We start from the raw sequence: 15349 nt of genomic DNA, 5'->3' as shown, positions 1-15349 counted from the left end.
TTATTACCTTTGGCTAGATTATCAGGAAAGGGATTAGTGGGCCAAAGGGTACAAAGCTTGTAATAGAGCTTTATTTTTTATTTTTCTATTTTTTAAAGATTTTATTTATTTATTTATTTTAAGTAATCTCTTTGCCGAACGTAGGGCTTGAACTCACAACCCTGAGATCAGAGTTGCATGCTCTACTGACCGGAGCCAGCCAGGCACCAATGCGATAGAACTTTTGCATATATACTAGGTCATAGTAGAGACTACAGGAGAGAAGAAACCAGTTTTTCATTCCCCAGTGACTTAACCTTTTTTTTTTTAAAGAACACTGTAGTTTAAAATATTTTTTTGCTTATTAAATTTACAAATAATTAGTTAAGCATATAATGCTGTTGCTAAGGGTACAGTGAAAGCTGTCTCTCTCGCTCTCAAATAAATAAATAAATCTTTAAAAAAAAGGCAACTTTACCTTTCTTATCACTTAGCAAATACCAAAGGTTTTAGGAGCTCTGTCCCAGGAACAGGGACGAAGACAAACACGTATTTCTTATGATAAATCATAACATCACAGTCATGTTTTGGCGTCTTATCTTTACCTCGATTGCTTACCTAGAGAAGCAGTAGCCTTGCCGACCACGTACACTGACTTGGCATTCCATTTTTCTCTCAGAGAATGTTTCCAGGCTGTAAAACATGAAATTACACGTGAGCTGCGGACACCACAGTGGCCATCTGGACTGTTGTCCAAAGCTCCTTGTTCATCCTACGACACTTGTGAACAAGGCAGACTATTAATAACCACGTATAAAGAACAGCATCTCAAACTAAAATTCCGTTTTTATTCTGTTCATATTCGGCAGGCAAATTTTTAAAAGTCACTTCATAAATGTTTCAACATGCCTTGCTTAGAATATTAACTCTTTTCCACAGTTGGTACTAGAAGCATTTTTAGTGTGTATCAGAAAACAAACATAACTTGAAGAATGAATTTGCAGGGTGACATTAGCGTTTAAAAATCCAGACTTTAATTTATTAAAAATTTTATTTTTTTTTTTAGTAATCTCTATACCCAGCATGGGGCTCAAACTCATGACCCCAAGATTAGGAGTTGCACGCTCAGGGCACCTGGGTGGCTCGGTCGGTTAAGTGTCCGACTCTTGGTTTTGGCTCGGGTCATGATCTCGGGGTCGTGGGGTCGAGCCCCGCATGGGCCTCCATGGGCAGTCTGCTTGCGATTTTCTGTCTCCCTCTCCCTCTGCCCCTTAGTGTCTAATAAAGCAATACAACTGGTTTTATTTGGGACCTAAATCTGAAAGCAGTCAAGAAACTATAATCGCAGATGTATCCATTAAATCAAAGTAAAGATCATAACTTTCAGGTTCATGAGGAAACACAATTTATTTAATAGAGAACATTACCATCTTAGGACAAAAACAAACACCTTTAAATGTGGATGAAAGAAATACAAAGAGAAAACAGGGTGCATAAATATATAATAGGGCCACCGGGTGCTCAATACTTTTTGAGAAGATAAGGAAACATGAATTCTTCCTTCCTAAAATCCGATTTGGAGCATAACTCTCCCTTACATTTAAGTGTTACGCTACCCTTTACACTCCCGTGGGACATTCCCTTTTATTTATTTATTTATTTACTTGTTTTTAAAGATTTTTATTTTTTTAAGTAATCTCTACACCCAACGTAATGAGGACCACAGCACGAGTGCCTCTGGGCAGCAGTCCAGGAATAAATGAGATAACGAATGTAAAGTATTTAACAGATTCTGGTGTACATTAGGCACCCCATAAATGTTAGCTACGAAGCTATCTGATTGAAACACTAAGGTGGTTGTTCAGTCTGAAGCCTGGGCTCTGTCCCTGTGTGTTGATGGCGAGCGAAGCAGGTAGGAAGAAGGGGCTGAGAGATGGTCATGTCATTAAGTGCCTGGCACGGCACTGGCCACTTTTTCCCACGTGGTTGGATTTTCTCATCATCCCTTTGAGGAAAGAGACTGACACCAATATATTCTGAGGAGAGAGATGACCACCCGGCAGGTGAACCCCACGGGGTCTGGGGGTTTGGGGGGCCACCCTGTCTCCTGTTTCCCAAGGCAGTACCTGTGACATGACACCACCAGGTGCCCACTCCCGTCAGAGAGCACCTGTCATTCTGTGGGACATTAAGAGTCAGCTTATAAGGAGAAGGGTCATTTTCTGCTTCCTCCAAAGGTTACACAAACTAAAGTAACTTGGTACATAAACAGTTTTTTGAGCTAAAAGTCATTGAGATGTTTCAAACCTGAAAAATCTACTTCTGGAATCTGGTATCCCCAGTGGGAAGAATCAGAGTAAAGAAAGTCCAGTGGAAGTCACAACAGAGGCCCCTCACCTTCCGTTTTACTGTCTTTCTCCAAACACAGCTCCACGGCTTCCACTGCTCTGGGGCTGGTAAAAATGAGTCCCCCATAGCCTTCAGGATGAGACAGCTGTGCACCAAACAGCAACAAAGACATTTTACATGATGGCCAAGTTCAACATTTCCCCGATTTCCAAATGCTTCACAAAACTAATTCCTTCCATCCATCCGTCCATTTATCCATCCATCTGTCCATCCACTCTTCCACTCAACACCTACTGGGAGTTTACTGTATGCCTGGAACTATTCTAGGCCTTTTGGGATATGCAGGTGAATTCACTATTCGTGGCATTTCCCTCAAGCAGCTCCCAGTCAAGGGGAGAGCCAGGAAAGAGCACTGTAGGGTGGGAGTTGTAGCAGGAGCAGAACGGGCCACCCGACCCAGTCTGGGCTTGGGTGGGGCACAGGTAGGAGGGCAGACTAGACCTGCACCTGTAATAAAACTGGCATCTTCAAGGGGTGCCTGGGTGGTTCAGTCGGGTTAAGCGGCCAGCTCTTGATTTTGGCTTAGGTCATGATCCCAGGGTCCTGGGATCGAGCCTGAAGTCGGGCTCTGCGCTCAGAAGGGAGTCTGCTTGGAGGTTCTCTCTGTCCCTCTGCCCGCCCCCCGCCTTCGTGTTTTCTCTCTCTAGGGTAAATAAATACATCTTTTCAAAGAACACTGGAATCTTCCAGGGGCGATATCCATGTAGAAACCTTGATTTTCAAAGCTAGTAATAGTGATAAAATCTACCGAACATTGCTGTTTTTATATATTGTGTCCCTCTCTCTGTGAAAGTTCCCTGGGAAGTGGGTGGGGTTCTTGTCATCTCAGATGGAAGACTCGGGCTTGGAGAGGCAGAAGAACTGGCCCACGATGAATGGCAGGGCCAGGACTCGAGCATGCACCTTGTGCCCCAACTCCCTGCAGCATAGGGAGCTAGACGAAGGGTCCAGAAGAGCCCTCAGGGGGCACGCTGTCTGGCAGTGACAGGACAGGCTTCTGTGGAGACTCTACTACCTGTGTGGCCACGAGGTCCAAGAAGTGATCTCGAGTGATGAGACCCCGGTGCCTTTCAAGGCTGCTTCTGGAAGGGCATGCTGGTCTGGGTCCTTCTTACCTCATTTCCCGGCACACAGCCCAGCGCACAGGGGCGTGACAGATGCCGGATCAGTGTCCGTCGGGTACATTACTGAATGAATCATGCAATATTGGGCCCAAATCGAAGGAAAACACAGGCTTTCCATGAAGAGCAGGAGGGGTACCTGGCACTGAGGCATGGGGACCGGGAGCAGAGCTGGGCACCCTAGTCCATGAAACCAGCCTGGCTCTTCCCCCCATGTCTATAAAGGAGCTCCAGGGGAGACACCCCGATGGCGCTCCCCTCCTGGGACTGGGTGCACGCTGGTGAGGGCTGCCTGAGCACTGAAGCTTTGATCTGAATCATCTGGAAGACTTTACTGAGATTGTGTCCGGCGAGATCAATCCCGGTTACACCTGGCAGCAGACCTGACGCTGTGGGGGAGCAACGCTCCTACTTGCTGGAGATCTCGGCTCCGTGGCCCAACCTGGGGCCTATCGCCAAAGTAACACCTGTGCAGTGTGTGGTCAGGGCGGCCGGGTAAACGGGAGGACGAACAGAAAGGGCCCGCATGGCTGAGAGCCCTCTCTGCAATCCGCTCTTCCGGGGAGGGGGGCCCTCAGACCCCACCTCCAGGTCAGGGGGGCTTTCTGGAGAAGCTGGTGGAAGCCCAGGGACAGTCTCATCGCCGCGTCCACTGGAGCCAGGTGAGGCTGAGCTGCCCTTGTCTTCAAGTTTGGTAGTAAAATGAGGGGGCAGTGAAGAAATCCTTCTAGCTTGGGTTGGCAAGGATTCTACAAAGACTCAGAAATAACGGTACTCAGACACTGACCTTACCTTCTCAGAAAAACTGGGAAGAGACAAAAACTCAAATGATAAAACAGGGATCAGAGTGGCTTCAAGTCCGTATAATCCTAATTCCTGCAAATACAAGAATATAGTTCTGGATTGGCCAGGGTTGTTTGGAAAATAAGGAAAGGGTCACAGTGACAACTTTTACTCTGTGTCAACGCTTCAGAGGGTTCGCGGACCCCCCACCCCCTACCCCCTTAGGTTCCGTAGTAAGACAGTGTTATGCTGGGTGGGACCAGGAGCCTCAGGCACTTACCCTGATGTATGGATCTTGGCCACAGTCGTCCTCCTTAGCGTCTTTCAGTAAAAGAACCTTCATTATCTCCTGGCAGTCCTTACAGGGCCCTGTGACAGAGCAGGGAAACGAAATGGATGGATCTTAATTAGATCTCAAGGACTCTTCCTAAGCAATGTCGGATGGGACAGGAGCATGGGAAGAAGGTAATCAACTGCTCGCTGCGGTGACCGACCTATCCCTCGCCCACAATGACTTAGCATTAATGGGCTTGTTCCTTCTGAAGACCCTGTCACTGATAAGGCCAAGGGACAGCATGGTGGCACCTGATATCACTTGGAAAGGCAGATGAAAGCCATTAGGGAAAGCCAGTCTCCTGGCCACACATTTAAGGCTTCTAAAGAGGAGTGATACAAATTTGGGGTTGAATCATTAACAAGTAGACAAATTATTTTAAGGAAATAAAGAACTCCTTCCATCTCAAGATATATGTACTAAGTAGCTCATAAGCTCTTTAGGAAATAATTACATTGACCCTTCTACTTCTCAAATGATGTTTTATAAATGGTGTCAAACATGAGATCTCTCAAAAGTTTTCTAACGACCTGGAAAAGAATTTGTTGGTATGTTTCAAAAGCCTCGTATACTTCATGCTTTTTCTTCCTATAATTTCACTTCTAAGAATAAATACTAATACTCCTGAGGGAATACTCATAAATGTATGCAAAGACTAACATAAAAATGTTCATCCTGGATCTTGGTATTCTTTTTTTTTTTTTAATCGAGGTGTATTTGACATACAGCACTGTGTAAGTTTCAGCTGTTCAGCTGATATTTCTGTACTGCAGTATGACTACTACAGTAGTGGCTTAGCTAACCTCGACCATGCCTCCTCACAATTATTTCTTTTTTGTGGTGAGAACAATTAAGATCAACTCTCCTAGGAACTTGGAAGTTTGTACTAGAGTACTGTTGACTGTATTCACTATGTTGTGTGTTAGGTCTCCAAGACTTACTCCTCTTCTAATTGCAAGATTGTATCCTGGTATTTATAGTGGGAAACAAAGTAAATGTCCAACAGTGAGAGAACAGTAGTTATACGAAATCATTAAAATATTAATAACTTAATTACATGGATTTAATCACAAAATGTGAAGTCAAAAAAGTAGGATGCACGAATAGTATGATTTTGTAAATATAATAAATGCATATATATGAAAGAATATGCATCAGAATACCACTAATAATTATTTCTGGGTGGCAGGTTAGGGTGATTATTTTCTTCTTTACCTCCTTCTGTATTATCCACATTTCTTTTTTTTTATAATAAATTCTTTTGTATCAAGGGGGGAGGAATTTAATATTACCACCCCAAAAGCTTCAAAATAAATGTTGCTAGAGACCTGTAGGATAAACTCTGCCTGAAACATGGATTACTATCCTGTAAGTAGCATTAGGCCCACCAGCTAGTTACTTACTAAATATTATACAGTGGGTAATAATAGTCAAAAGGCGTGTATTGTTTGGAGCAGAAATGTGTTAACTCTGGGAGCCATTACTTGTGAGTTATTACTGAATAGGTTTCTGGAACATTATAATATCTATGGGACGTCTTAGGAAAATTTGGCTCAAAATGAATTGCTTTGTATCTAAGCAACCAAGCCTGGGTAAACAAATAATCATCATGAAATCAAGTTCTAATTACTGCTGCTGTCGAGCTGTAAGCTAGAGAGACAGGGGATTTGGGGACATGCGCAGTATTGTTCCTATCATTTCCTGAAGTTACTTGGAATGTGTCTCATGCAGAAATTAGGAACCAGCCTTTCTGAGATGGGCACGTGCAGGTGTCAACCCGGTGAGGCTCGAGTCCCCATTTATTCAAAAATGCTAACGTAGGTGATGCTGCGAAAGTATTTTGGAGAGAGGATAAAGTCTATAATCGGGTGGCTTTTCGCAGGGAGATTATCCTAGATAATCTGGGTGGGCCTCTTCTGGTCGGTGGCTTTCAGAGTAGAGCCGAGGTTCTGAGGAAGAAATTCCAGCTGTGGACACAGCTTCCTTTGCTGCCCGGGCCAGCCTACCCTTCTCGGCGGAGGGCACTCAGCTTGCACTCAGGGTCTCAGACTTGCCCGGCAGCCCCCGCAGTGGCACGAGGCAGTGCCTTGCAGCAGGTCCTAATCTATACCCCCCATCGGCTCTGTTTCTCTGATTGAAGCCTGGCTGATCCTGACAGCCCCTTCTGGGGCTCCAGGAATCTGTATGGCACTGAGTGGCAGGTAAAACTTAGCATTTTCTGTTAACACATACATGTTTCCAGGCCCACAAAACAAGCAACGATTGGGAAGATTAACAGGTGGAAGCATGATGCCGTTGGAAGCAGTCAGTCCTGGGCTGCAGACCTCAGCCCCTCCACGTCCCTGCCATGGCTTGAGGCTCTGGGACGCGTATCCCCAAGATTTCAAAGGATACATTAGTGGTGCTTTCAAATCCCGGAAGCTAATCTCTCCCAAATGTTTCTATACTGTTCTCAGGCAGTGACACCTGGAATCTGCCTCAGAGAGATTAGGTCTGCATTTTGTGTTGGGGGCGGGGTACAAGTTCAAGTCCTACCAAGTGCTAGGAGGTGATGTGGGAGAGATAACTGGTGGATGCTGATAGCTGGTTGCCAGTCCGGGGCCACCTCTCTGAGAAGGTGGCATCTTAGTTGAGATCTGAATGACAACAGCAGCGAGGAGAAATGTTCAAATGTCAGGAAGGGTCTGGGTGCGTTCCCAGGAGAGAAGGATACCCATGGTTCCACTGGGAAGGACAGGTGGACTTGGACACCATGAGAAATGGGAATCCACGACAGGTGTAAGCAGGACTGGCAGCGATGGATGAGGATGGCCACCCAGTAGAGCGGGCAGTGGAGCCATTAGGAAGGTGCTGAATCGGGGATTCGTACTGAAGACAGAGTTAACAGGACACAGTGGTGTAATTTAGGGTGAAACCATCTGTCCACAGCCTGACGGTTGGGACTAGGTGCAAATGTCTTTCTTCTTCGAATCCCACCTAAATTTTGGGTTTGTTCAGTGTAATCCTGTCAGTGAGTTAACAAGTATTTCTAGACAGTTACTACATCCTAGGCACCGGGGATGATATGATTCCTGCCTCGTATTTACGGGAGGGTAAAATAGACACTCTACAAATAAGTAAAAATGATGACAGAGTCGGTGTGATAAGTGCTATTAAAACAAGTCAGGATGCTCTGGAAGCATAACTGGCAAGTCTTACCTGGACTGGGAGTGTGGCAGAGGTTGCCAGGTGTCCCCAAATGCCCACCCTTCCTTTCTCACTCACAGAAATGGAATCCCTCGTTAGTAACAGGGCATACTCTTGCCCAAAATAAAAGCGTGCTCCTGGATGTGGCCAGGGGACTAGCTTCTGGCCTACAGGATGGAAGCGGGAGTGGTTTATGGGTCCCGCCCCGCGAGGGAAGTGCCATGCCCCTACTCTTTCCTCCCTGCCTTCCTGCTGGCTGGGATGTGGATGGGAATATTCTGGACCTTTCCTTGGTCTGTGAGAAGCTGCAGTAATGCCACTGTCTAAACCCCTGTGATTGGAGAAAGCCATCTGGGCGGAAGTCAGGGATTCCAGGCACAGAAGTCATTCCTCACTCAGAGGGCAGCGGCCTGATGCCATCCACATCTGTGCCTTTAGAAACACATGTCCCTTGGCTGTGCCATGAGCCAGTCCTCTCCTGGGAGTATTTCCTCTGCTAAGGGCAGTGTCTCTCACCTAGTCCCTGGCCCTTTGCTGCAAACCCTTTGGCTCTGCAGAACCTGTTGGGACTTCCCCTCCCACCCCCCCCACCCCCATCACCCGCAGGCCCTTCTCTGAGCCCTTGGATTCTGCTCTGAGCTGAATGTGCTACTAGTATGGTGAATGGTTCCTGTCACTTGGGGGGAATCAATTCTCAAAACATTATCAACTTTAAATCTTCAATTACTAAGAAAATTAGTAATGTGTGAGCAAGACTATCTTTGTGCACTTATCAGGTGATTTCTTTCTCCCTGAACGTGATGACATGGGATTCTGGCAGGGCAAAGACTCACCAGCAATGGTTCCTCTTAATTTTGCATCCGAGGTGCTTTGAGCAATGGCAGAGAAGGAATAGGGTAGATATCTGATTTTTATTTGTCAAGTCCAGCAGCACATCTTATGGAATCTCTTTACAGTTATTATCCGGAAGCCATCAATTTTATTGCCTAAGACAACCACAGAGTAGAACCCAGAGGAAACATTTTCTCTATTTGCAGTGGGTAGATGGGTTTTGCTTTCAAGTATTTGCATTATTAAACTAAGCCCTTCGTACCAGAGTGGTACTTTTTATCTTCATGCCTCTGTCTTCCCAAACACTGGGCTGTGCGAAGTGTACGAGAGGCAGCGCAGTGGGGGGTCAGGGGCACACTCTTCAGAGCCCCACTGCCTGAGTGGGGACCCCACCCAGCTCTGCCACTGACCGGTCCTGGGACTTTGGGGGAGTTTTGTCCTCTAGGTCTGTTTTCTCACCTATTGAAACAGGACAAACCTTGGAGAGTAATGCAAGTAAAGCATTAGATCAGTCTCTGGTGTATAGTAAGCACTCAGGAACTGTGCTAGCTGTCATTGTGTCCTTTGAGTCACTCAGCGGCCCTATGACTCGCTAGGGCAGAGGTTATTCCCACTTACCAGGGAGAAAAGAAGAGGACACCGTGCACAATAAAGCCAGTAACAGATCCCTTGACCTTCAGTCCTGTGCTGGTTCCGTGACACCACACTTCCCTCCTGTTACCCCAAAGAGAAAAGGGCAAGCAGAAATGAGAACAGGAGAAATAAATCTATAAACAAGAAGCTTTCCATTGCTGTTAAGATCAGATTCAATCTCCCCGATACAAGCTGCGAAAGCCCAGCACGTTCCAGCCCCACGTCTCCGCTCTCCCCGGTCCACTCCAGCCGCCCCAGACTTCTCTGCATCCCTCAAGCTTGCCCCGCTCAGAGCTTCTAGTGCGAACTCCTACTCAGCCCGCAGAGCTGGTGTAGACATCACTTCCTCAGGGACAGTTAGGACGTGGGTTTGGCGGCGCTCAGAGATCCAAAGGAACAATGGTTGAAACGGGATAGAACTTTTCTTCTGATGGAAAAGTCCTGGCTGACTGGTGGCCCTGTCACACAAAGGGGACGTACTCCTTCTGCCTTGTTCTTCCACCATCCCCAGGGAGGAGAGGAGCTCAGAGCTGGGCACCAGACCACACAGGCTGTTCAGGCCATGAGAAGGACTTCGCTGTTTATCCTGAATGACAGGTGACGCCACTGGGGAATGAGCACAGGGTTATGTGCTCTGCCTTACAGTCCAGTAAGGTCACCTGCAGGTGTGAGGAGAAAAGACTCAAACTAGAAAGGAGAAGAACTGGGAGGCTCTTAGGACAGACTAGGTGAGGGGCGCCTGTGTGGCTCAGTCCGTTAAGCATCTGACTCTTGATTTTGGCTCAGCTCATGATCTCAGGGTTGTGAAATCAAGTCCCGGGTTGGGCTCTGCACCGAGTGTGGAGCCTGCTTAAGATTCTCTCTCTCCCTCTGCACACCTCGCCCCCCCACTTGTGTGCTCTCTCTTTTAAAAATAAATAAATAAAATTTTAAAAAGAACAGTCTTGGTGAAAGCTGGTACAGGTTTGGACTAGGCTGGCAAAGTGGGGAGGAGCGTACTTGGATGTGTTCTGAAGGTGGAGCCGATAGCATTTGCTTGGGCTGGACACAGGGTAGAGGAAAGGGGAGTCAGGTTTAGAACCTGAACAACGGGGCGAGTGGGAGCACTGTCAGGAGATGGGGAATGGATGGGGACAAAGATTCACTTGGGACATATGATGTTTGAAGACGCCTATTCCCCACCAAGGTGCCCCAGCGCATTTGTGCACTGTGAATGGCTTACAGGCATGCCTGCAGGCTTGATCCTCTCAGCCCCTGGGGCAGCTGGTAGGGTCCAGGTCCCCCAGAACCACTGGGCCACTCCTCCCACACCCACGCTGGCCAAGGCTCGCTGTCTTCACCTGTAAACTGCACACCTCATCTATTTACCATAATGTGCTGTATGAATATTAGCATTTACTTGGTATGCTATAATGTTAAAAAAGTTGAAGAGTACTGGCATTTGATGTCCAAATGAAGAAACTGGGTAGGCAATTTGGGCTCAGCAGGGAGTCAGGTCAGAAGACAAAGATTTGGGAGCTGTCAGTGTATAGAAAGTATTTGAAGTCAGAGGACCTGGTGAGACCACAGTGAGAAAAGGAGGAGGCCCAGGACGGAGCCCTACAGCACCCACGCAATGCCAGAGCAAGTCTGGGCAGAGGGCCGGGAGACCCTAGCGAAGGAGAAGGAACAGAGACTGGAGTGAGTCTTACTCACGCCATAACAGAAGTCCACAGACTGGGGCTCCCACAGTAGACGTTTATTTTCTCACAGTTCTGGGGGCTGAAGTCCAAGATCAAGGCGCCATCATGGTTGGTTCCTGCTAAGAGCTCTCTTCCTGGCTTCCAGACTACTGTCTTCTTGCTGTGTGCTCACGTGGCCTCTCCTCTGTGTTTGCGCAGAGACCTCCCGTGTCTTCCTCTTCTTCTAAGGACACCAGACCTAAAGGACTAGGGCTCCACCTAATGGGTATACTGGTAGGGCTTGACCTTGCAATGACCTCATTTAATCTTTATGACCTCTTTTATCTCCTTTTACCTTTTTTTTTTTTTTGAGTAGGCGCCACACCCAACATGAGGCTTGAACTCATGACCCTGAGATTAAAAGTCACATGCTCTACCAACTGAGCCAGCGAGGCACCACTCTTCATTACCTCTTCAAAGGCTCTATATCCAAAGAAAGTTCACATCGGGGATTAGGGCTTCAGCATATGAATTTGTGGGGGGGGGCACAATTCAGCCCATAACAGGGTAAGTTACAGAATGAAGTGGGGGTAAAGATGTAGGTACAAGATGTGAAAATAACTCCGTTTTGCTATGAAGAGGAGAAATGAGGCCATAACTGGCAAGGAAGGTAGTGGAGTCAAGAGAGGTTCCAGAAGTACCTCCCCACTCCCCAGTACACACATACGGGAGATACCAGAGCCAAGGCAGGCACTGAGAGGTGAGTTCTGGATGATCAGCAAGTCAAAGAATGCCATGCAGTGCACTTGGGGAGCAACTGAGCAAGGTCCTTTGGCATGACTTACTCTTGAAGCTCCAGGTGTACCTTGCTCTGCCTTGCCCACCTTGCAGGAGCTCCTGAATTTTAGCAACAAGGAGAACTAAGAAAGCACCAGCTGGCCTTCTAGGCCAGAAAGTTAGCTCTCAATTAGGCAGTAAGGGTTTCCACAATCCTTTCATTGACCCTAGAAACACAGTCTTCCTTGTGATGCTGGGTACTGGGTGCTGGGCAATGGACAAATAGCATTCAGCACCCACTCTCAAGATGCTCCAAGACTGGCTGGGGGGAGACTGACAACCACGGAGCTGTGAGCTAAGCGTTGAGACAGAGTGCAAACTGCCACGATTCAGAAGAAAGGCTGTAAAAGTCTGCATCTGGGCCTGGGGCTCTTCTGATTCAGAATGCATATTCTGCTATGGGACATGATTCAGGGTGACATGTGCACATCCCAGCTGCTATGGAGACAAGGTCTGGCAAGATTAATAAATGAGTTCAGCAGCTGATTTATGACAGATTGGTTGAAGATGAGGAATGCAGCTGAGATGTTTTTGTTGACTAGAACCCAGAGTATTCTAGGGATTGGGGCAGGCAAGAGGGTTCTCAAAAAGTGAACAACCCCCTTCTCAGCAATGTGGCTTTGTCCAATGTTCACCTCCACCCACAACTCCTTTAGTTGTTCCCAACAAGAAGTTCAAATACAATCATCCCACCACTTGCTATGAAGAGCAAGCAGTGAAATGGCAGACTCCTGCACTTGGCCTGTTATGGACTGAATCCTAAATGTATGTGTTGAAGTCCTAAGCCGCAGTCCCTCAGAATGTGACCTTATTTGGAAACAGGGTCTTTGCAGATGTAGTCAAGTTAAAATGAGGTCACTACGGTGGGCCCTAATCAGTATGACTGGCGTCCTTATAAAAAGGGGAAATGTGGACACACACACACACACACACACACACACTCAGGGAAAACATGTGAAGATGGAGGCAGAGATCCGGGCGATGTGTTAACAAGCCAAGGGACAGCACAGATGGCCAGCGAACCACCAGAAGCTGGGGGAGAGGCACGGAACGGATTTCCCCTCACAGCCCTCAGAAGGAACCACCTTACTGACATCTTGATCCTGGAATTCTAGCCCGCGAGACAATCGATTTCTGCTGTGAACAGCACCCAGTTTGCGGCACTTGGATCTGGCGGCCTGGGGAACTAATACAGCCTCATTCCAGCAGAACCCCCCAAGCATGGTGTAAACAGATCTAACCCTGCATTTCTCCGGGACCACGTTGAAAGATCCCTGCCTGAAGAAACTCCTGTTACCTGCCTCGCAGCAAGAATGGGAGGAAACCAGGAACAGGAGACAGGCAGGGGTACGGAAGATTGTACATGGGCCACTTTGGACTCCGGGAAGAGGTGTGGTGGAGGGGAAGAAGCCGGCACGACAGGGCAGAGACCTGTGTTCTGGTCTAGACTGCTCTTCTCTTGTCTCAGTCCCTGCAATTGTGAAATAGGCTGGTCCTCTGCACTCCTGGCTGTTTTGAGGGACTTTCTTCTGCATAGTAGATCCTCAGTAAATATCTGCTTACGCTGAGGGAAAACACCACTTTAGATGTACCCAGCACCTCTGGAACAGGGGAAATGACTTGAAGCCCACTTCACTGGGAAGTTAGAGCCAGGCCTCAAACTCACACTTGCCAGCTATGTCCTGTTGCTCTCCCAGCAGTAACAACAGCTGCCCTTTTAGGGAGCGCTTACTCTGTGTTATTTACGGGGCTAAGCATTTTACATGGCAGGATCTCAATCCTCATTTAAACCAGCAAGGGTAGGTATTATTATCCTTATTTCACAGAAGTGGAAACCAAAACTCCGAAGGGTTGAACAACGTGCCCAAGGTCACACAGCACAGTGAGTGGCAGGGGTGGGATTTAATCCCGGTCTGAAGCCCGTGCCCATGCCCTAAGCACTCCCACCACTTCTCAGCTCCTATAAAATACTCTATGCTACTTCACACTCTGACCATTCGCTCGACACTGGGAGCTAGTCTGAGGACACAAAGTAGGGCTTTTCCACCCCCCCGATCTCTTATCAAAGCAATACCTGCTCCCTGGAAAATCTGCAAACTACAACAAAGTAGAGTTCTTTAAAAAACAGTAAACACAGAATTACCATATGATCCAACAGTTCCACTTCTGGGTATACACACCCAAAAATTTAAAAGCAGAGACTTAAACAAGTATTTGTACATCCAAGTTCACAGCAGTGTTATTCATAATAGTCAAAAGGTGGAAGCGACGCAAGTGTCCACCAATGGACGAATGGATAGATAAAATGTGATATATAAGTCAACGGAATATCATTCAGCCTTAAAAAGTAAATTCTGACACATGCTACAACATGGATGAAACTTGAGAACTTTCTGCTAAGTGAAATAAGCAATCACAGAACAAATATTATAGGATTCCCCTAGAGTAGTCAAATTCATAGAGACAGAGACCAGAATTATAGTTTCCAGGGCCTGGGCTAGGGGGGAAATGGGGAGTTACTGTTTAATGGATAGAGTTTTAGTTTTGCAAGATGATGAAGATCTGGGGACGGGTGATGGTGATCGTTGCACAACAAAGTGAACATACTTGATGCCACTAAACTGTATACTTAGAAAGGATTAAAATGGTAAATTTTGTTATGTATATTTTACTGCAAGAAAGTATAAAGAAACAGAAAAAATTATCCATGATGTCTAAGTGCGACTCTGTTGATAAGTTGGCACTGTGCCTTTGAGTCTTTTTTCTAATTTTAGCCTTGTGATAGATTTTTTTCCCTTTTTTTTTTTTACAGCTTCCTGTCTTGTACATTACAGGAAGATGTTTTTACATAGTTGTGGGACCCAAAGGGGTCATTTTAAGCTACCCCATCAGTTGTGAATCCCTGATATGCATGTCTATCAATATCCAGGCTGTGGCCTGGTAGCGGAGAATTTCAGGAAGGATGGAACCCGCAGAACACAATCATGGGGGTTCCGGGGACCCTTACATTACCCTGACTCCATTTTCTGCTGCTGTAGAATCACTGAGAAGAGGTTATCTATCACGCTTCTGCTTAAACCTCTGGGCAGCAGCCACCTCACTACAAGGGGCAGCTCCTTCCATTTTTAGAATCAGAGGTATCCAACCCACTTTTCTCATTTTACAGAGGAAAAAAAAGTTAAACCATAGACGACCTCCTCAGATAGCTGATGTCTTTCTTTAATTAAGGACTTTCTTTCCAAATAGTCTTTACAATGAATGGCTGCATACTGGTAGCCCGTGGGATAAACCTGACTGGGGACTGAATTTGATTTGGCACAGGTGTTAAAAATCAGGATCGATCCTGTGGAACTCCAGGTTCTCCTGAAATGTAACGATCTGACGGCACTGGGCCAGCAAGTCCCCTTGGCCACAACTGGCCGCAGCAGCAGAGTATACACTCTCTGACTGACCACAGTCCCCTCCACTCTATTCTCTCAAAGTACGCTCTGCTCTGTAGTTCAGATTTCCCCAATGGACCTGAAGCATTTAAAGTTAATATCTATCTTAAAAGAAACTTTCCGGTCAAGAAATGA

At 46.7% G+C, this 15349-nt stretch overlaps 1 protein-coding gene and 1 non-coding gene across 14 annotated transcripts in view; both read right to left on the bottom strand.

The window, feature by feature from the left end:
* The window catches only part of UROS (uroporphyrinogen III synthase), a 35373-nt gene that overhangs the window by 19247 nt on the left and 777 nt on the right, over positions 1-15349 (bottom strand). For 5 of the 13 annotated variants that reach the window (XR_007190017.2, XM_026494377.4, XM_048219080.2 and 2 more), the window contains exons 2-6: positions 9262-9357; positions 4573-4661; positions 4302-4385; positions 2377-2473; positions 598-672 (exon numbers count right to left, since the gene is read on the bottom strand). Coding sequence is in view for 10 of the 13 variants with exons in the window: in XM_026494377.4 (XP_026350162.1) it covers positions 598-672; positions 2377-2473; positions 4302-4385; positions 4573-4635 (319 nt within the window). In the remaining 3 variants the exon portion in view is untranslated. Of the gene's footprint in view, positions 1-597; positions 673-2376; positions 2474-4301; positions 4386-4572; positions 4662-8645; positions 8799-9261; positions 9358-10971; positions 15345-15349 lie in introns of those variants that run through there. The other 8 variants (XR_008958063.1, XM_057308753.1, XM_026494376.4 and 5 more) reach the window with 3 other exon arrangements.
* TRNAK-UUU (transfer RNA lysine (anticodon UUU)) lies at positions 11320-11392 on the bottom strand. Its single transcript has one exon. It is a non-coding gene; the product is annotated as a tRNA-Lys (tRNA).

The sequence above is a fragment of the Ursus arctos genome, unplaced genomic scaffold (genome assembly GCF_023065955.2).
Source record: "Ursus arctos isolate Adak ecotype North America unplaced genomic scaffold, UrsArc2.0 scaffold_7, whole genome shotgun sequence".
NCBI lineage: Eukaryota > Metazoa > Chordata > Mammalia > Carnivora > Ursidae > Ursus > Ursus arctos.
This window is presented reverse-complemented; position numbering and strand designations above follow the sequence as displayed.